This window comes from Artibeus jamaicensis, unplaced genomic scaffold (assembly GCF_021234435.1).
Source record: "Artibeus jamaicensis isolate MK-2021 breed Jamaican fruit bat unplaced genomic scaffold, CSHL_Jam_final contig_467, whole genome shotgun sequence".
Classification (NCBI taxonomy): Eukaryota; Metazoa; Chordata; class Mammalia; order Chiroptera; family Phyllostomidae; genus Artibeus; species Artibeus jamaicensis.
The window spans coordinates 5,834,021-5,855,562 of NW_026521845.1; the positions used below are offsets into that span (position 1 = coordinate 5,834,021).

Genomic DNA, 21,542 nt, shown 5'->3' on the forward strand with positions numbered 1-21,542 from the left:
AAATGGATTTTATAATTTCTTTGAGTCTTAGAAATAAATTCCACTGCTGAATGAGTGAATAGATACTTAATTCCATACTTACTTGAGTACATAGTGTTGCAATAATTTTTATTTTATGGGACAATTGCCTCCATACAGTTCATCATATAAGGACTTGTCCATGTTCCTTATTCATTCTCTTTTCTTTATATTCTTATCAATCTAAGAAAAATCAGTCTTTCCACCCTCTAAGCCTTTTCCCTACATGGTAATGTGATGCCACTGAATTTAAACCAAGTGATAGATTTTGACAAAGCTTGATCAATGCTGTTATATTACTGTGATTTTTCTTTTTAATGGGAGAGCCATAGCAGTTTAGGCAACACCATATTATTATCCAGCAGATCCTGACTGAAAAGAAAAAGTTTAATACCTTCATTGTGTTTGGTGCAGAATTTCTTTCTTTCATTTCTTTTTTTTTTTTTTTTAGAAGTGATGTTTTGAATAATGCAAAGGGTATTTAAATTCATGTTTATAATGCTAACCAGTCTCCATTCGGTCACATGAAGACATATCATTCCATGAATTTATAATGTCACAAGAATCCCACTTGTGGTTCGAGTGTATTATATCTCTACAAACTGCCTTTGAACTCCCCCAGTAGAAGACTTTTAACTGCCTGCTAAAATGAAAAAATCCTAAACAGATGACTTGGCAATTTAGGCTTCATAGTTAAAATATTATTTTTCCATTGGAGTAAAAAAAAATGTTTTCTAAACCCTAAAAAACTTACTTTGTGCTTTGTATGGAAAACGTTTTTGCCTTGACATGCAGGATTAAGAGATGTTCTGACCAGTCACTTGTTTCCCCCCAAATTATAGCCTGATTATTAGTTTGTCATTTACCTTCCTTACAAGAAAGGGATCCATTTTTTATGATTTCCAACCTGTTTGTTATTTACCAGTTTCTTATAAATCTCTGACTTTAGAAACCGAGGGAAAGAATCCTTGGCCATGAGACTGTAGATTAACTTCTGGGCTTCGTCAAAACATGCGAGAGTTGGCTTCGCGATGTTCTTTGAGATGTGGTCCCTGGTGCTGAAGTCGATGTTAATCTGCGGAAATAAGAGTGCGTATCACTAGATTAGTTTGATTAAAAGATATGACTTATACAGATGGCAGATACACTTATTATTTGAATTTTCCCCTAAACCTGAAGATCATGGGATGCAAAACAGCAGAGAGGTCACACATTCGTTTTCTGATGCAGAATACATGCTTGGTGTGCTTTTTTCCAGGTTGAGAGGTTTGGCATTAATGGCGAGCACCAGTAAAACCTTACTTTGAGTTTATTTTAAAAAATGGCAGTGTGAAAAGGCAATCAAAATACTTCATGATTTTTAAGTTCTTTTCCCACCCCCTTACCCCTCCGAGTGCTTTGATCTTAATACCTAAAATGAACCTTCCAGAGGCAGAACAATGACCAGAATTTACCAGGATGGCTTCCACCAGCCGGTTCCCATTCTCCATACCTCCTTCATATTGGTTTTACTGTGTTGCTTTTAATTCTAATTTGTTGTGTTTTTTTTGGCAAAATGAACCAAATAACACCCCCTCTCTGCCAAACAGACACACACATATATGTATATGTGTATGTTTGTACGTGTACCCTTGTCCCCTGTCCATCACGACATGTTGGCGTCCCCAGCAAGGTCTAAGAGAGACACTCCATTCTCCTGGAGTGCCAACATGTAAAAGTCCTCCTTGCCGTGAGACTCATCCAACTCTGCACACGCCCCAGCACGCGTGCTGAGAAGCAGAACATTTCACATCCAGGCTGTTTGACGTAAACAGTGAACACTGTTGAGGCGCAAAGGAGAGGGGAATCTTCAAATTTAAAGCTCACTGAGGGCAGGCGCCATATCTGTCGTACTCATCACTCCATGCTTTGGTAATTAGCCGACTTATCTAACACATAATTGGCAGTCAGTAAGTGTTGGTTGAATTGAAATAAAATGTCTTGGCAAAATGGGGGTGATTGTAAAAGTGCCAGCATCTGGGGCTCTGGTAAAAAGCTATAGAGGGGTGGGCAAAAGTTGGTTTACAGTAATAGTATATAATACAAAAAACAAGTAAATAAATAACAAATATAAACTCTCTGCTTCACGTGCTCACCACTGTAAACCTACAATTTATATTTATTGAATTGAAGTTCAAAGATAGGCAGACAGACCTGTAGCCACATCAGCTACTTCCTTGCTGTTCACATGAGCGAAGCAAGCTCTGTAATGTCCTTTCATCTTTGATTCTAATAGTGTAAGTGGGAACGGTCATCGAATCTGAGAGAGTTTTAAGGATTAAATGAGATAAGGAACATTACCATATTTTGATATTATTCTAGGAAGAAGAAAAGAAGAAAAAAGTGAACGTAACAAGCACCATCAAAAGGCCTCTCTTTGCTCACAGATGTGTGCTTTCTTTAGGGGTTTCGGTCGCTCCCAGAATGCATCTGCAATTTTCCTCTTTGGCGCCTGCCCTGCGGTCCTCCCTCCGACCTCCAGGTCGGATGCTGCAGCTCCTCCAAGGCCTCAACCTCCGGAACCAGTTTCCGCTTCTCTGTGCAGCAGGGAGGATGCTGGCGAGTGGAGGAAAGACTTCAGGATACTCGTCCAAACAGCGCTCCGACTGGTGACCTGGGGGAAGTGGCTTCAGTGTTTCTGAGCTCCGCTTCCTCATCCTGGAGGTGGGTGGTTCCTGACTCAGTTGTCATGAAGTGAGATGACCCATCCACTTGCTGATTCCACAGATATTTCTGAGTGCCTGTTAGGTGCCGAATTTTGCTCTCTTTGGAAAGAGACAATCTATACCTAAAGAAGCAGCTTTATTTTAGATTTGAACTTGAACGATGAGATGAAGCCAGTCCTCTGAGCATCTGGGGAAAGACATTTCTGGCAGAAGAAAAACAACAAATGCAGAGTCTTTGATGTGAGAAAGAATCTGCGATGTCCAAGGAGCCACTACGGCTGTGTAGCCAAGTGCGGGGGTGTGAGGACATAGGAAGTGTCGGAGGGGGTCGGCGAGGCTGGCAGAGGGGTTGCAGGCCAGGCCCCAAGGAGCCCAGGCGCCCCGCGAGCAGTGCTCGCTTTTCTGCGGAGGCAGCGGGCGGCACCGCTGGAGCTGAGCGGCAGGTGGCGCGCTTGCTAACAGTTCAGGACCCGAGCGTAGAGCCGGTCCCACAGTGGAAACCGGCAGCGGTGTTTCCCAGCTGGGAGAGCACGTCCCACCCTGTGAATCCCACCCCGTGCTGTGGGCACGTGAGACTGTGCAGCGCCTGTGTCCCTCCTATAACCATGCATCGGCATCATCTGCGATTTGTTTAAGTCTGTCCCCCATAATGGTAACCATAGCGACTTAGCTCTGAGGCTCTCCCTGGCTGGGTGAGTTTTCACTGACAGCAGGCCCGTGTTTTCCGGGGTGGGGAGGTGCACAGTGTCGCCTCTTTATTATTTTAATCAGAACTCAGCGCCTGCACTAACTCCTTATTTCCTGTTAAAGGGAACAGGGCCCAAGCCCTTACCTTGGCAGTCATGGCTTCACAATGTGGTCCTAACTCCCACGCTTCTTCGCTTCTCTGTGCGCTCTGCATTGCCACGGAGCTAGACGCTGCCCCTGGAATTCTTTGCGTTCCCACCTGTGAACATTTCTCCACACCTTCTCAGTCGAGCTGAAAATCACTGCTTTTCACCCGAGTCTTCGGCTGTCTTTTCTGTTGTTAAGGCTGCACTCAAATAGCGTCTACCTTCTGAAGTTCCTTGTAGGTTTTTTCCCTTCTGACCTCTCAAAGGACTCTGTGCTACTCAGGCGATATTTTGCGTTTTCCAGATCCCTCACAGTGCTTTGAACAGTGTAAGGACTCCGTAAAATATGTGTTGTGTACATGAAGTGAGGAGATAGTTCTCCAGTTGTTAAAAATCGTGTGTAGACTTTGAAGAGAACCATCTCTCTTTGACACAATACTGACAAGTAACAGTTACTGAACTGCACTCAGCTTGTTCTTCCGGCTCACCCCTCTTATTTTCTGATTCGCTTATTTTTCTACCCAGCAACTGCCACCATCAGCCACTGAAGACTGAGCGATGCGCAGGGCACGGGCTGTGGTTCCCAGGGGGTAATGGGTGGTCCTGTGAAGACGTGTCTCTGCCACTCGGCTTGTTGTCGGTGACACAGTGTCACACCCACAGGTTTGTGTGGATGCCACTGTGTTCTTCGAGTTCTTCAAGCTGGAAGCACAGGAATGATCTCTGATGCCTCTTCTTTCTCCGATCTCTTATGTGTGTGTGTGTGTGTGTGTGTATATATATATATATATATATATATATATATATATATAACATATTTGTATATTACCTGTGTGTATGTATTATTTCCTTATTCATCTTTTATTTTTTAATTACACAGTGATCATTCTCCTTCTCACTTCTATCTCTCCATCCTTTTTTTAAATCCTGAATCTTGTTCCTAAAACTACAGAATCTTCATCTTACTCGAGACCTCTTCTTACAGTGAACACCAAAGAGAGAATTACTGTTCCATTCTCACCAAAATATCCCTTTCATTGTATAAGTATTCAGTGGAAAGCCTATTATTTTTAGAGCAAAAAATGTAAAGTTCCTACCCTGGCCTTCGGGCGTCCTCACTCCTGGCGTCTCCTGCTTGGCCCGGTGGCAACCGAAGCAAAACGGCGTCCAAAACCCCCCACTTATGCCATTTCATGGTGTGAAAACCCTCTCTCCCCACAGTTTTATTCTGTGCAGCTTTGCCTTGTCTCTTGTGATTTAACTCAAGTTGAATATCCTCCCCGAAGCTTTCTCTCCTTCATCACAGAAGGAAAATCACTAGTTTCCTTATCATTATACGTTATTTTAGTTTAAAAAATCTTAAGAAATTTGATTTCTTGCTTAAACAGATTTGGGTCCAAAGGCTACAGTTAATGTTAAGTATTCAATCTGGTTTTCAGCAGAAAAGGATGTGTCACTTCCTTAGAAAGGGAATTCAGTAGTTCACGGTGTGGAATTAACCTGTCTTTTCTCTGCTGTCTTTTCCCTGTTCCTTCCACTAATTTCTTTTTTTCTCTACATGCCCTTCAAAATTTGAGCAAAGCTCAGATGCGTTTTCCAATTTCCGTTCCAAGTTTTCTTCCCCTTGATTTTTTTTTTCTGGTGACTGTCTTCTCCTGTGGCAAAATATTTGAACAACGGCATTGTGTCCAAAATAACCATAAGGATATTTAAAGATGATTATTTCAACTGTTAAAACTAATAATATTTGTTGAATATTAGTACTGATGAGCTAAGTCTTTATATGACTACTTTATATCATACACACAACTATAAAATGAATTGTACTATTATCCCTGTATTTCTGGGGAAAAATGCTAACACATATGTGAAGATGTTGTTAGTTTGTTTGTGGTCATTCCTAGAACTGATTCATTTAAAGTATTTGTTGAATGGGAGCTTGGAAATTGTGTAAGTATCCGAAGACATAAAGGTGACTAAGAAGAAAAGTCAATCAAAAAGACAGATTTTTGAGGAAGCGATCCAAAGGACAGCATGTGCTTTCTGAGGAAAATGAGATTTCAAGCTGCTCTTCAAAGTATCATTGCATATGTAGAAGATGAAAGAGAAGCTGTGTGTATGGTGATGTATGCTGGGCTGCAGAGGTGTGAGGGTGCCAGGTGACACAGGACCTTAGAGTAGAATGGGTGAGACTTGTGACTGCATCGTTAGGAGCCAGGACAAGGAACAGAATCTTTAAGAATGACTGGCTTTTAGAACTGCCCTGGCTGGTGTGGCTCAGAGGATCGAATGACAGCCTCTGAAATGAAAGGTTGCCAGTTGGATTCCCAGTCAAGGCACATGCCTGGGTTGTGGGCCAGGTCCCCAGTAGGGGGCGTGTGAGAGGCAACTGATTCATGTTATCTCTCACACATCAATGTTGCTCTCCCTCTTTTTCTCCCTCTTTCTAAAGCTAGTAAATAAATAAAAAATTTAAAACAGTGTGCAAAACTGCTAGGAAGGAAGGAAGGAAGGAAGGAAGAAAAGAAGGAAGGGAGGGAGGGAGGGAGGAAGGAAGGAAGGAAGGAAGGAGGGAAGGAAGGAAAAGGAAAGGAAAGGAAAGGAAAGAAGAAAAGAAAGAAAAGAAAAGAAAGAAAAGAAAAGAAAGAAGAAAGATAAAGCCTGTGAAGAAGGAAATGGCAGAGAGTCCCAGTGGACTGGTTATGGGGTATAAACAAAAGAAAGAATCAAAGATGACTCCCAAGTGTTTAGCCAGAGCGATTAGAAGAACAGAGTTTCTTTGAAGTGAGATGGAGAGACTCGGGAAGGAGAAAATTTTAGGCAGGACATCAGGACTGATATTTGAACCCGTGGACTTTGAGATGCTCTTACAAGCTGTGGGGCTGGAGGAGGTCCCAGGAGAGTGAGTGCAGGCAGGAAACAAATGAGGGAAACTCCCTCACTATGGGGTGAGTTGGGTTGTGAGCCGCAGCAGCAAACAAAGTGGTTAAAGAGCCATCAGTGAAAGAAGATGAAACGAAGTACCAGAAGCCAGTTGAAGACAGCGTTTCAACTAAGAGAGTGGTCGGTTTTGCTAAATACTCCTGAGAAGTCCGTGTAAGTGAAGTCTCAGGGTAGGCCACCAAAAGTGCTGTGTCTTTTCTTCCTGGCTTTTCTGAAATCTCACTGTCAGGAAAACATAACAATATTAGTCCTAATATATATATTGACACATAAGTTCCTTTACTAGAATCACTTTTGGGGCATGTCTGCAAACTCCACCTCTAACTGCACTCATCTCAAATTTGGTTTTTGGTTGGCTTCTACCGGGCAATACACGGGTACATTTCTATCTCAAAGACTAGACAGGCGATGCTGAGCCTGGAATACAGGAAGGCAGGGGCTCACTAGGAGGTGACCTTCAGAGAGGCAGACTTCCCACCTGTCTGATCGTAAGGAAGCCCTGAGCCCTTGGAAGTTGCCTGGAAGCTTAGATTTTGCTGAGCATCTCAAACTCACATGGGCTGGACAGTTTATCCATGGACGAGAGAAACGGAGGCCTATCAATATTATTTACTGGTATGAATGAGCACTTGCATTTTGTTTGCATGAATGCTCTTTAGTTTCAAAGACTCTGAGAAGTAGAATATTCTAATACCTTATTTTTCAAAAGGTCACACACTATCTTAGATTCTGAGACTCCACACTGCCAATCTCAGCAAACGAGACACGGGGCTGTGATTGTTATGGAAGGGTGACTGAGTGTTATCACAACCATTTAGAGGCTTTTAGATTTTGTCACTGTTGCAGAGGTCTTGATACAGCAGCAGACACTGACAGCCACCCATCACCTGAAAATGGCTGCCTCTGACTGTTGCTTGTGGTCGTGGTTGAACAACTATTTTGTTGCAAAGATCCAGGGTATTTTTGATCCTCATATGATTTTATTAACTGCAAGTAACTCATGCCAAAGTCCAGCAGTTTTAAATTCTTTTGGCTGTCAACAAATTATTTTTGCAGAGAGAACACATTTTAATGTGTTCCTTCTGGCTTTCCTATGACCCCAAACTGTGCTTTATATATTTTTACATAATTTGAATAAAAAGTTTTCAATTCAAACTTAGGTAGCCTGCCTCATTTAGAAGGTAGAGTGTAACAGGAGATTCATTATGCAAAGGGTGTGTGCCTGCCTATGTAAAACCCCTACCACAATGGGTGGGCCAGCCTGGTAGCCCTCATTCATAGCAGAGCTTAAGAATCAGTATTCAAATGAAAGTTACCTATAATCACACCGTGGTGACATAATTCTACTTAATCACCACTAACACCACTAGTCGTACTTCACTTTTGGCATCATTAAAGGCAAACTTGTTTCTTGGAATATATTCTCAAGGGTGGCTTTAAAGTTGAGAACGGCAAGCTTTGTGACATCTAGAATTCCGTCCATGCACAGGATTGTATCCTCTTGTTGTTGATGGTGTTAGAGACAGAAATAAATGATGTGCAGTACTAACACCCTCTGTTGGGCAAGAGAAATAAAAGAGACCCTAACATATGCAATCATACTGTATGGCACCACAATGTATAGGGACCACTAAAAATAGATCTCCATAAGCAAAAGCTTCCTAGAGAAGCTGAAAGGAGGTGACATTAACTGGGTCCCTCCCCCAGCCCACCACACTCGTCCACGATTAATTCAAGCGGCACCGGGCCCTGTAGATGTTTGAAAAAGCACCTGAGCATTTTGTTTTTGAGTTGAAATGCAGCAATCAGTTTTTACTGGGGTCACAGTGACACTGCAAATGATTAGGAGAAATACTTCTGCTCTCCAAATCTGGGTTTCATAGTTTCAGACTTTGTACAAATTAGAGCAAATGTGAGAAGAGAAATCGGGGCTTCTGATAGAAAGGAAGATAAATGCCACGTGACAAGGTCACTTGATGCTGTTGCCCTTAGCTTCAACATCAAGGCTCAAAGGCTGCGTCATGAACATTTAACATAAATAGCAGATCAGAGGCAAGAATCAGAAACCCAACAGCCTGGGCTGTGCACCTCCCTCCTCCCAATCCACGTGTCCTAATGACTTCAGGGCTCATCATTTCATCTCTAAGACTCAGTTCATTTTTCCCATGTACAGTGGGGGTGACGGTAATAATTCTCTGAGATGGCAAACATGGTGCTCAAGGGAGGCGGTCCATACACCATACAGGTGTCTTGTACAGATTTCTCCCTGCTTTCTTGCCTCCGATTGCTCTCTGAGACATGCAACTTCTTCCTCCCAGACCAACCTTCTAGCTACTGAGTGGTCCTTTGCTCGACTCTTCCTCCTCTTCTCCTCTTTCATCCCATCTTGTCCACCACATCACCTGCATGTCCCTTTGATGACAACACTCATCAAAGTTTATTGTAGTTATTTTTTAACAGGAGTCTTCTACCAGCATGGTTAGCTGTATCTATTCAGGGATCCTGTCTTTGTTTTTCCCTTAGCTGCACCAGCATTGTGCTTGAAATATATAATGAACACTTAATTGTTGATTAGTATACCAAAATGTAGGAAGTTGATTAAAAAAAAGCAAGCGTTGTATTGGAGGATGATTCTATCGGTGGTGGGCACTGTTGACAAGCAGCAAACTGTGGGGCAAGACTGGGACTTAAAATAACACTAACACTCAAATTAGGAGAGTGGCACCTAAGATGCAAAGAGAAATGAAATGTGAATATAAAGTGGAGCATGCAAAACTGGAAATACAGTAATATCAGGAAATGCCTCTAAATGCTCATTATCATGGGCTTCCTTCTACCAGTAATTCTATGGAGTCCCTCAAGACTCAGTTTAAAACTGACTTCATTTAAAATAAAGACTTCATCTTAACATGCTGTCTCACTACTATTCAATCATATTCTTGCAGGTATAATGCAAGCAATTTCATCCGTTATTTTTTTTACACTTGATCCTTAGCTGTTTTTCCCTAGTTCCAGAAATTCTATTTTTTAATCCAACTTGATCGAATGTTTCTTTTGAGCCAAACTACAGTCTCAGCCTATTTTATTTGCTTGTATTTCCTTACTGAGCAAGCTTGTTCCCGCAATCCATCATCGCAGTCCATTGTGTTGTATGTGTATCATCTGTCCTCCGGAACTTCCTGTCCATGAAGGGGCTTTATCTTGTGAGGAGGTGAACAGTAGGCACAGAATAAGCATGTACTGATGTGAAATGAAATGCGAGTCAAGAAATAACATTACACCGCATTAAAAATAAATGCAAAAACCCAGGTTCAGATATCAAAAAAGTGTCATGTACAGACCTCGTGAGCTATCGGCTCCTTTATGACTAGTTTCTTCCCTGTTTTGTGACTTAGGGAGTCCTCACATTTAGTAAATGCATTTAGTAAATACATTTAAGAATGAATTATTTTTGGACTGCCAGCATCTCTGTTCCCGGATTGGCGATCATAAGAAGTTGGGTTTAGATACCACGTTATACTTCGGTGTGATTGTTCTGACAGGTTCTAACCCCACAATCAGCCTGGACGATTTTCTCTTTAATCACATCTTTTCAATATCAGGAAACAATGATTTAAAACATGTTAGTGTCTCAGCTTAACAAAAAAATACTTTAAGTTTTTGGGATGTTTACGTTTTCTTAAAACCAAGTAATTCTATCTTTTACATTTTTGAATTTTATAGAATTAGTGGTCCACATTGATGGAATAATATAAATACAAGTGTAGTCATTTTTTCCTTTGTCATTCACAAGTTCTTCCTATGTGCAATGTAGAGACATTTTAAAAATATATTTCATGTCTAAAAATATTCAGATCACTTAGTCAAAATACCTGGCTCTCACCTATATTTTTCCTGCAATATTTTCTTTGGAAACTATCTATGTACAATCCATTTAATGAGTAGCTGTTTTTGTCTGAAGCTAGTGATTTTTATATTTTAACATGCTTTTGTAATGTGTTCTTGTATATACATTTTTCAAGTCTTTTAGAGTTGGTTGTTCTTCAAACATTCTTAAAAATTAGATAACGTTTGTTTTCAGGTTGATTCAGTAGCACTTCCAGTGACTTGTTTAAAGACATAAAAGGCTTAACATTTGTTTAAAAGTGTTCTGTGTGAGGCAAACACATGATCTCATTCATCATTCTCATCTCTTCTACGGGGTTGTTAACATGCTTTTTTAAAACTAATGCACTTTTATATGAGGAAACTGAGGCTCTGAGAGAAGAAGCACCTTGCCACAAGATTATAGGATTTGACCATAGGTCTAGGTATCGCCAAACTTTTGGCTTTCCTGCCTCACACTAACTCTGTGTTAGGGTAGAAACCAGAGAGGAGGTCACATGGTAAGGGAGAAGGCTCCGAGTCTGGCTGCAGTTACCTCATCTCATAGAGGCCTGAATGTTCAATTTGCATTAATGTTCAGTCTATGCCCATTTGAAGAGGAAACTGAGAACCATAGTGATGTCAACTTATAGACAGGGATCATTTAGTAAGTTTAGTACAGTCTGATTGGGAATGGTCTAATTGGATCAATGAAAAATTATTAAGCCATGCTAGCAGTTTTATAGATGAAGAAATAAAGACAGAAGGAGTTAAAAAGAAAATAAATGGGATGTAATAGACATCTTGATAACATGACCTTGTCATTGTTCTTTAGGTATTGCTATCAAGGAAATTGGTTATAATTTTGATTCTTTATAAGAGTCAGTTACATGACTACAACTGAATATAGAAAAATGGAGGCTATTCTCATAAGAATCTCATTCTTGAATTTATTTTCTACTTAGGAAAATCATATTTTCCACCTTCCACATCAAATATATTACCTGATCTTGTTAAGTCTGCCTACTAGATAAATAGAGAACACCTCCCATCCTTCCTTATCTTCACTGCTACCTATCGAGCCTCGTACACCCTCCTCATTGCAGCAATATCAAAATGCTTATAATTTCTGGAAAACACTAGAAAACTTTGTATCTCCCTGCTATACCACCATGACCCCCGGCTGAAATATTCTTCTTTATTTACTTGCTTGACGAATATTCCTTGTTTTAACTGACATGCCTTTCAAATGTGAACCACTCCATAAATCCATCTCTTAACTCTCCAGATAGATTTAATCACTTTTCCACTGTGCTAATAACACACTGTGGTTTTGCTTAGTGTGTATCGACTGGTTTTATTATATATAGGTCAATATCTCTTTCTACTCTGTTACTTCATTGTGGGAATAGCCACTTAAAAAAATCTGTTCAATGAATCAGCATACTAATGTTCACATTATAGTTAACATGTAATTGATGGACTATAGAGAAATACTTTGATGACTGCAATTGATGTATAATATACGAGGCAAATGCCCTTTAGTAATTTCAATTGGAAACAGTTAATGGCAAGTAATAGAAAAGATAACAATTATTTTGAATGTATATATACACACACTTCTTTATTTTCAATTAATTTTGTCTTATTTAATATCAACACTTTAGGGACTTTAAGAATATAATATAATCTATTACCCAAAAAGCAGCTATAGATTTAGTTATATTTTGTTTTGCCTAGATAATGTTTGAGAATGTTGTTCTAAAACAATCCCTGTTAATTAGATGGATTCGTAAAGAAGAGAAAAAAGTCTGGCTTTCAAACCAATGTCACTATAAATAGAATATCTGTAGAGTTGATTTCAAAGCCTTTTAGGGAATGACACATTAATCAACTTGATAAATCTTGTAGACTATATTTTAGGATTTTTGGAATTATTTATTGATTCTTTAGATGGTGACTGGGAAATGAATGTTGAAATAGATCCACAGGAGGTGAATTTCTTTTCTTTTCACCCTGCAAATTCCAGGCAGTGCTCCAGTGGTTCATATTTCTGGCATGTCGTGCTAGGCCATTATGTGCTGTGGTAATTAATGGCCATCTAAAACTTGAACTACTGATAGGGCAAGTTTATGCCCTAGATGTTCCTGAAAGTGTTTGCATTTCATCTTTTTTTTTTTTGGTCCCTATAAGTACAACGAGCCATCTTACACAGTGAGTCCTGATTTTAGGTCAGAAAATATGAAAATTGTCACTCACAACAATATTGGCATTGCACTTCTGCAAAGATGACTTGAACTTGTGGTCTAATATAACTCTCTATTTGCTACTTATGCATTAAAGTATGTTCAGTGAGGAATCATCGCGCTTTTACAATATAAATGCTTAAACTTTCAAGTTAAATATTAGAGGGGCATATAGAAATAGATGATGGTGGTCTTAGTCCTGGAGTTTAAGTGTAATAACAGCGTGATGTCACACACAGAACTTTTGGGGGGCTGTTGTCAACATCATTTGAGACTTCTTTCTAAGGCTGTTCTTCCCTTTTTCTGGTCCTAGAACAGCTCAGATGGGCCCTGATCCCTGCAGCCAGGGTTTTCCACCTCCGGCTCCTTTTCCTCATCAGAGAAATGCAGGGCGACAAAACCTTCTTTTGGAAGATAAGATATTACCTGCCATACTGGGGAACCTCCAAGATACTAAAAATGAAGAATTTATAATGTCGGTTAGGAGTTGTTTTTTCTCCCCCACATACTATTTGTAATTAAAATGGTTTTTATTCCAAAATTTGATTCCACATTGCCTTCCATGTTTTCAAAAAGGAAAAACAAAAGTGACCTTGAAATCCGAGAACCCAACTAAGTCGCATTTCTTCAGAGCTGTTTAATTGGAGATAAAGAGTAGATGCTATTTCTCTAGGGCCTGGATGCTGCGCTCAGAAAACAGAAGCAGGACTGAGAAATACTTGCCGAATCAGTGAAGGACGGCGGATTCTCTTCAGAACTTCTATTGGAGTTTACAGACATTTTCTATTTGAATGCATCATGGCAATTTAATTTCCCTTTAGATGGATTTAGTGTCTTTTAATTGGGAGCAGATTTGCTAAGAGATGAATATTCATGATGTTGGAATATTTTACTCACCTCTTTAGGGGCATTGGCCTCAATGAATTCAGAATAAATCATCTTGGCTTTGGATGCGATCTTTTCCGCACTCTCTGTTTTCTTGAAGTCTTCACAGGCAAGCCAGAACTCAACATTTTCTTCACTAAATTCTGATTTTAGAAATGTTCGGAAAGCATCTAGACCAGCTATAAAACATGTAAGAAAAAATTTGTATACCACATAGCTCAGTAATATAACCAAAGTAAGTACATTGTAGGGTGTGAGCATTTTTGGAGTATTCAGTGGCAAATATTTATCACCTCTCTAAATGTAACATTTATTTGTTTTAATTTTTAACATTAAAGGCCTTATTTGAATCAGTCACCATAAACATAAAATCTTGTATCTTTAACTCTACAATTAGCTCCATTAACAAAGAAAGCCTGTACTTTTTCTCTTCAAATCTGAGAAGTGTAGGAGTTGTGTTTAGGAGAGTCTTAATGTAAGTTACTTCATAGAAAAGCCCGTGGATGACTCTGCTTTTTGGATCCTCAGCACTGGGCCCAGGCCAAGTTCACCATGGTACTGATTTACAGTAGGAATGTCTTGGTTGTTATTAGTCATTGAGAAAACACAGTATTATGCTGTGAAGTTAGACTGTGTTACTTTGGATTTATTAAAGCAAAGGAGGAGGGCCTGGCCAACTGTAATCTCTAAATATGGGAAGTAATTGTCAAGATACTTAGTGCGAATGCTTCTCCCTGTTATATATTGTTGGGTGGATGAACATAGATTTAACAAATTTTAAAATTGTTTTAAAAAATAAAGTTGAAATAATAAGCCATTGCAAGGGGTTATTGGGTACTAATTAAAATTTCCAGTACAAATGGTGGGATGTGGATGTCATTAGTAGTGAGCACTGCGACAATGCAATTAGCCACATGCTTCTGGAATGTACAATTGTATCCAAGAAGCTTTCGTGACACAGATTTAGGTTATAAAAAATTCTATTACTAGCCCTTAATTAAAATTTCCTATGAGTTGGCCCAAACGAGGATGAATGTAAGGATTCTAAACAGAAGTTACGATAAAATGTGTTTTATATAGAGGATAAAGTACACTTTAATAATACTGAAAGAATATTTTCGATTCATGGAGGCATACAAGGCTTTTTCCCCAATGAGGAGTATCTAGGTACATCCCAGGAAGATGGGAAGTTAGAGATCAGGAAGCAATTACTGTGTTTTCCTGTCCTGCAGTTCCAGTGAAGGGCTCACAGTTCTGAACTCACAATTGTTATCATCTTAGGACACCATGGAATGGAATAAACAGCTAGAACTGCGGCTAGTTATCTCTGTCTTGAACACACTAGTTATTGAACTATCTCTCTACTCTATGTATACAATTTGAATGTTCCAGAGATGGACAGTGAATTTGGTGCAATGGGCCTGCTGCATGCAGTGAAAGTCTGACCATCGGAGGCACTCTCTGCCGGGTGGAATGGCTGTTGGTTAGATCCAATGGCGCTGACGCAAGGAAGGATTAGAAATCATCCGTGCAACCCACTCAAATGCCCGTGCCCAGTGCTCACAAAGCACATCCTCACGTCCACAGAACAATTAGATGCTCTGGTGAGTCACTGAATTGTCAAGAGCATTCAAGACATGTGAGCTCGTTCTCTGGTGGTTCAAAAATACAAGAATCACACAGCTGTTTGGATGAATCTATGCCTTTTCTGCACTGTGTGGGCATGAAATATGCGTCCCAGGAGAGGTGCCCAGGGAGGCTCAGCCCTGGTCTCAAAAGCCTCCGTGGCTTTCTGTGCTGTGCTGCAGCCCCCTGCCCTGTGGAGCTATTCTTGGGTCCCCATGGACCCAGCAAAGTTGCTTCAGCAGAGAGACCTCCTGCTCCCAGCCAACCCAGTCTATCCCACTGGTTATATGTTTAAGGGGAAAAAAGAAAACAGATCATGCCATTCAAAACTGGCAGAAATGCAATTCCATTTCACGAGGTCTTTTTTATCTGACCTTAGTCGAATTCTAGGACTAATGTGAATTATTTTATGTCTGTGCTTTCGGGAGATTAGTTATTTTTGAGTGAGAAAATCAGAGTATTTCATCTAATTCAGTATAACTTTATACAAGAATAAGTAGCCATGAAGAATTTATTCAGCTTTATCACGTGGTAAACTTTTCTAAAATTCTGGTATTTACTTTGTGAATTTAAAATGGAAATGACATTTGATTAGCTGAAACGATATAACATTTTAAGCATGTTCTGTATATGTATCTGTAGTTCATTTCCACCACCTCCCATTTGAGATAGAATTGCTGCAAAGCACAATGATTTATTACAGAAAGTTCTAGTGACTTTTTCTAGTGACCCTTTTGTATCATCTGGGATATTTTACTTATAATTGGCCAAAATTACTTTATTGAGCCATCATATGTAGTATAAATGCATATCAACTCATGCATATTGATATACATATACATTTAAATAGAGTTTTGCATTTACTAATAATAAGAATAGCTCATGTGAAATAAATACTTTATAAGCTTTCGTTTGGCCTACCAGACATGAAAAACAAGTGATTTTTAAAAATTTTTCAACTTTTCAGTAGTTTGTGTGTTTCTTTCAACTTGTAACTAAAATAGTCCTTATAGACAGTAAATGGTAATCAGTCTAAGGAAATGATGAATTTCTCACTTGTTTTCCATTTAATGTTTGGAGTTCCTATAACCGTGTTTTATTTCTGGCCCAACCTAATTCCATTTAGACTCTGGGCCTGTGTACATTTGTGTGACTGTGGAGAGTCTTATACTTCAAACACTGATTAAAGTGACACTGCAAAATATGTCTTTCAGTTTCAGAACCTGTTCTCGGTGGGTTCTTACCTTGGTTGGTTAGGACAGTGTCCATGTTCTCTGACCACGCCGCTGCTTCTGTTGCTGGCGACCTGTAGAAACAACATCTACCCTTGACAATAGCATTGTGATCTTTCTCTTCCGTAACCTACTGTAATATCTGGGGTAGGTGTATTTGTTGAATCACATCATTTAAATGAGCTTTGCTCCATTAATCAAACTGCAAAATCAAGCAGAATTATACAGGGTGGGTAAAAGTAGGTTTATGGTTCTGAAGATGTGAAACACAGGTTTTATCCTCACATCATTATTTACTAATTATTGTGTTGTTTTCTACACAAACAACTGTAAACCTACTTTGGCTCCACCCTGGGTGATGTTTTTCCACAGTGGACAGCAGTTCAACATGAAGTAGGATGTAATTTGATACCAGCAAGTTGTTTATTAATCTAGCTGACGGTGCTAATAATATTTGCAAATTCTTGAATTGTAATAGAGGCACAAGAGATGTTGCTTGAGGTTCTGTGAAGCATAGGACATTTCTCCTCAACTACAAATAGGTTCATTGGTAAGTTATGAGGCATTTTTCTATCCTGTCCCTGAAAAGTGACCACGATAACATTGGGATGTATGAACTATTTTCCAAGTTTTCACAGTATGGGAAATTATCTGCTTCATAATTATGCATCTCAAAAAAGTTTTAAAAGCATTTAAAATGAGGATTTGGTCATACGTAATGATCTTGAAAATGTTCTTATGTATTTTTGGGAAGTCTTTCCTCTGACTCTGAGTCAGTCTTTGGTTTCTCTTAGACTGGCAGGCTTCTGGTTCTGTACTGACTTATTTAAATTCAGAAATCCATCAGGACAGAGTCAAATCTTTTGCAAAGCAGTCAGAAAATTTAGAGACTCAGGCCTTCTGAAGAAGGTATACTTTGGGGGATGTGATACAGAAATAACAAATCAGGTTTAAGATACAAACTTTTGAGATGGCAATTGTATCATGAATTTAACAAAAAAAAATATCCTGGCGAAATAAGCCCCATCTATAGAAAAGAGCTGGTCAGCTAAATAAATAAATAGATAAATAAATAAATAACAAAATCTTGGATTATGAAGCTATGATGTGCAAATGACTTAGTTATGGAAAGGGATGGTTAATTGAAGGTTTCTATTAAAATGATTGAAAATAAAATAGAGTCTTACGCTTAGTCATTCTTACAAAATTTTACATTTGCTTGTCGTGACTAATCTTAGAAGTGCTAGTAGGAAGCATCTCCAAGCTTTTCTGCTCTGTTTGTCCCTGTAAGGGGCGGTGGCTCCATCATCACTGTTGGTACTGGCTGTGCTCTCCCTTCTGCTGTGCTGGTTGTGGTCGGATTCCCGGGGAACGTGGGTGTTCTCAGAGAGGGCGGTCAGAGGGCTGCGTGACGGGTTGCTCTCGTTCATCACTCACGTTTCCCCCTCACATTTTCTTTCCTGTGGGTTAGAAACTGACTTTCCTTTCTCCCTCGATTTTCTAAGTCTTGGGGACGCAAGCTTTTCTGTGAAACCATTTTGAAATAGTGGTTTCATTCCAATGGGCATTTTAGATCATTTGAGTTGTTCAGTGTTCATCTTTGATAAACAGAAAAGGAGACCCAACTCCAGATTTAGTTTTACCCTGGAGAGTTTTTCCGCACCACAACACCTGTTACTGTAATATGCTTATCTTATAAATCCTATGACGCAAATATAAGGTCTTGCGGGAATTCTATCAAAAAGTGCTAAACTATCATATAGTCACTTAAATAAAATGCACATGTTTAAAAATGTTGTCTCTATTTGCAGACTGAAATGTGGTGGTTAGCAGGGTGTTCAGGTTAAAAGCTCCTGAGGAATGAATGTCCATGACTAGGGCAAAAAAACTTTTTCATTCCAGACCTGGCCACACAGTACATCGACTTTGAATGAGGACCAGCTGTCAAAGACAAACACTGAGAGGAGAATCCAGGCGGCCTCATTCAAGGTTAAGTGTATACTCTGATGCTAGTATGTGCGTTCTCTGGTGATCGGAAAAAAATGCTGTGATTTCCCAGCATCAAGACCAGTGTGCCTGGTCTAAGAAATATCTGTTAAGCACATAATCAAATACTGAATGAATGACCAAGCCCCAGGAGTGGCAGGTAGGAAGGCCTTCAGTGAGAACAGTGTGGCCACTTTCCAGATGCTGGTCGATGATGGTGATAAGAAGGTTATTGACAGGTGTAGCTGAACTGTTGTAGATTCGAAGCGTGTTCAGGGCAAGGGAAGAAGAGAAATGATGTGGAAATATCACTGGGTGTGGGGAGCAATAGACCACAGACCTCACTCTGAAGCCTGAGGTCATGAACTTGGAGGAAATGGACAACATCCATTCTGGGAGGCATCAGGGCCAGTCATGTCCATCAGGGAGAGACTGGTTTTGCTTAAGCCCAAGGCAAAAGAAATAGTGGAGGGCTCATTGGATGTTAAGGAGTCTTTTTGGAATGGGAGTGTTCGAATAGTGGTAGGTGTTCTTATCGTCTTCACTAATATAGGAAACAGTGTGAACCGAAGACGACAAGGCCTGGGAGATGGTGTAGAGCCGGGGACGAAGGGAAAGTCCTTATGTTCTGAGTTAGGGAGTTACACTGAAATATTACAGATTGCACCCTGGGTGGTGTAGCTCAGTGGATTGAGTGTGGGCCTGAGAACCAAAGGATCGCGGTTCAATTCCCAGTCAGGGCATATGCCTGGGTTGCAGACCAATTCTCAGCAGGGGACGCATGAAAGGCAACCACACATTGATATTTCTCTCCCCCTCTCCTTCCCTTCCCTTGTAAAGATAAATAAATAAAATCTTTAAAAAAATTACAGATTGCCTACAGCTATAGAATTCTATAGATAAGAGAATTAGAGATACTAGACTGTCATGATAAAGGGAAGTGTTGCCCTTCCACTCTGAATTGATACCCCTGGTGGTGTGTGATAATGCTTGGAATGACCCCAAATCATTACTTTCAACCGATTTCAAGTTCCACTCAAACGGTTCAATTTTGACTACCCCTGTTAAAAGGGCTGGTGGTAATATATTATTTACTTTTCAGAAGTTAGGCAGAAGGCAACTATTCTAAGGAATAATGCTAATTTGATCTTTATTTTGGGGTGATGGTATATTTAGAATTCTGTGGAAGAGCAAATTACTGCTAAATATGTCTAAGTTAAAAAACAGTGTAATAGCACTAAAATGCATGGCCACACACTGAGCGTTTTTAGTTTGTACTTCCTTGTGCGAAGCGTACCGTGTATTTCGCCCCATTTAACCTTGAAAAGGACAGAGTCCGTTTAAGTGCCATGCTCCCTGTGAGGGGAGACATTCAGAGACACCAGTACCTGGTGCAGCCGGTCCCCTGCACTAGCGGGCAGTTAGAATTCCAGCAGGGGTGTCTGTTTGCAGTGCAGACCGTTTTACTGTTCTTCCTGGAGTGGGTGTGTCCGTGTACACATGCTTTGTTCAGGTTTTGGAACATTTGTTGCAATACTTTAAGAATCTTTTTTCTGCGGTAGCGTTTTATTGTATTTCCTACATTTATTTTCTCTGAATGATAATTAATTTGCAGTAATTGGCTACTCAAACAATTTTCAAAAGAGAGTCTTAATTCTTGTAAGCTATCAGATGAAAATAGGACGTATGTTAGATGAGAGTGAGAAATATCTCTTAAATTAAAAAAATTCAACAATGTAAATGAAAGGAATTCATTGAATTAAAATTGGGGTGGGGGAAGGGAGTGGCTGATTTAACAGTGTACTGGCTTGGTTAAGTTTTACTGGGCATGGGTTACTTTAAGAGGACAATGTCCTTCCCCTCTTTCTTTCCTTTTATTTGAATTTTTGTTGTAACTTTTATAAATGATTTTATTAATTTATTTTTTTAGAGAGATGGGGAAGGGAGGGAGAAAGAGAGGAAGTGAAACATCAATGTGTGGTTGCCTCTGGCATAACCCATACTGGGGACCTGGTCTGCAACCCAGGCATGTGCCCTGATTGGGAATCAAACTGGCGATGCTTTGGTTCGCAAGCCTGCACTCAATCCACTGAGCTGCACCAGCCAGGGCTAAATTTTCATTATAACTTTGACAGAGCTTTTGCCTGGCCCTTCTCATTGTGTGTGTATTTCCTGTATAATTGTGGTGCATAATCAGAATAGCTCTTTGTGTGTGTGTGTGATTTCCATGGAAATTCTCTGTGTGTCTGGAGCCAAACTCCCACTTAGTATTTCATGGGGTTTTGGCTGATTCCTGTTCTGTCTCGTTCATTAAGTCAGTGACATCAAGGCCAGCAGTCCCCATATTCTGTGTCCAGAGAAGAGCCAGGCCAGATGGGAGCCGCGTGAAAGCTACCAGTTATCTTGCTAATTGTGCCAGCTAGATCCAGTTGTATTGCATGAAAAAAATGTGGACTCCAGCAACTTAGCTGTTCACACTCAATTAGCAGTGTGCTGGAGAATGGGAAATTCAAGCAAGGAACCCATGTGCTCCAGGAACTGACAGCTGCCTCCTTAATATCCATTCTCAAATTTGCACATAAGCATTGCAATAATGAACAGTGTTTGCAAGGATTATATATATATATATATATATAATATATAAGATATAAGATATATATATCTTATGCCTCTAACTCTAACATTTAATATCTTGGAAAGCTTCACAGAAAGAGAAGCTCAGTGGTTTACTCCACTCTATAACCTTTCTGTATCTTAGCGAGTATAAAAATGAACTGCCACAGCAAGGAGTCGTTGACATGTTTTGGAAATGAAGAAGAGATCAATAGAGAAAGGAGAAGAAAGATAAATCAGGAAGAAAGACAAAAATTAGCATTTTCATTATAAACGAAGGAAACAAAGCATCTAGAGTAATGAGGAGTCAAGTGTTTTGTTTGCACATCTTCCAAGGTAAAAAATGGCGTTAAGAGGCGACTCACTTCACCGGCATCTTTCTCCGTCCCTCTGACTGTGACGGTGGGCCCAGTCTGTCTTGCTGAGTGATCTTCAAGCTGCGGGCGTGCCAAGCAGGAACACCACAATTAGTATGCAGATACCCCTCCCCTGGCTACAAATCGTCATTCTTTAAATCATGCCATGTTTGGCTTCTTTAATTTTGTCGTTCACTTTTCTCTGGTCAAAACACTTATTCTTCTAAGTAACAAA

At 39.9% G+C, this 21,542-nt stretch overlaps 1 protein-coding gene across 1 annotated transcript; it reads right to left on the minus strand.

Annotated features, from left to right (window-relative positions):
• Positions 1-889: 889 nt before the first annotated feature.
• On the minus strand, positions 890-21,327 carry RGS21 (regulator of G protein signaling 21). Its single transcript, XM_037142882.2, has 4 exons — positions 21,317-21,327; positions 16,365-16,441; positions 13,507-13,673; positions 890-1,093 (listed from the first exon to the last, which is right to left on the minus strand). The coding sequence occupies exons 1-4, from the start codon at positions 21,325-21,327 to the stop codon at positions 890-892; spliced, it is 459 nt and encodes a 152-aa protein (XP_036998777.2).
• Between the last annotated feature and the right edge of the window lie 215 nt (positions 21,328-21,542).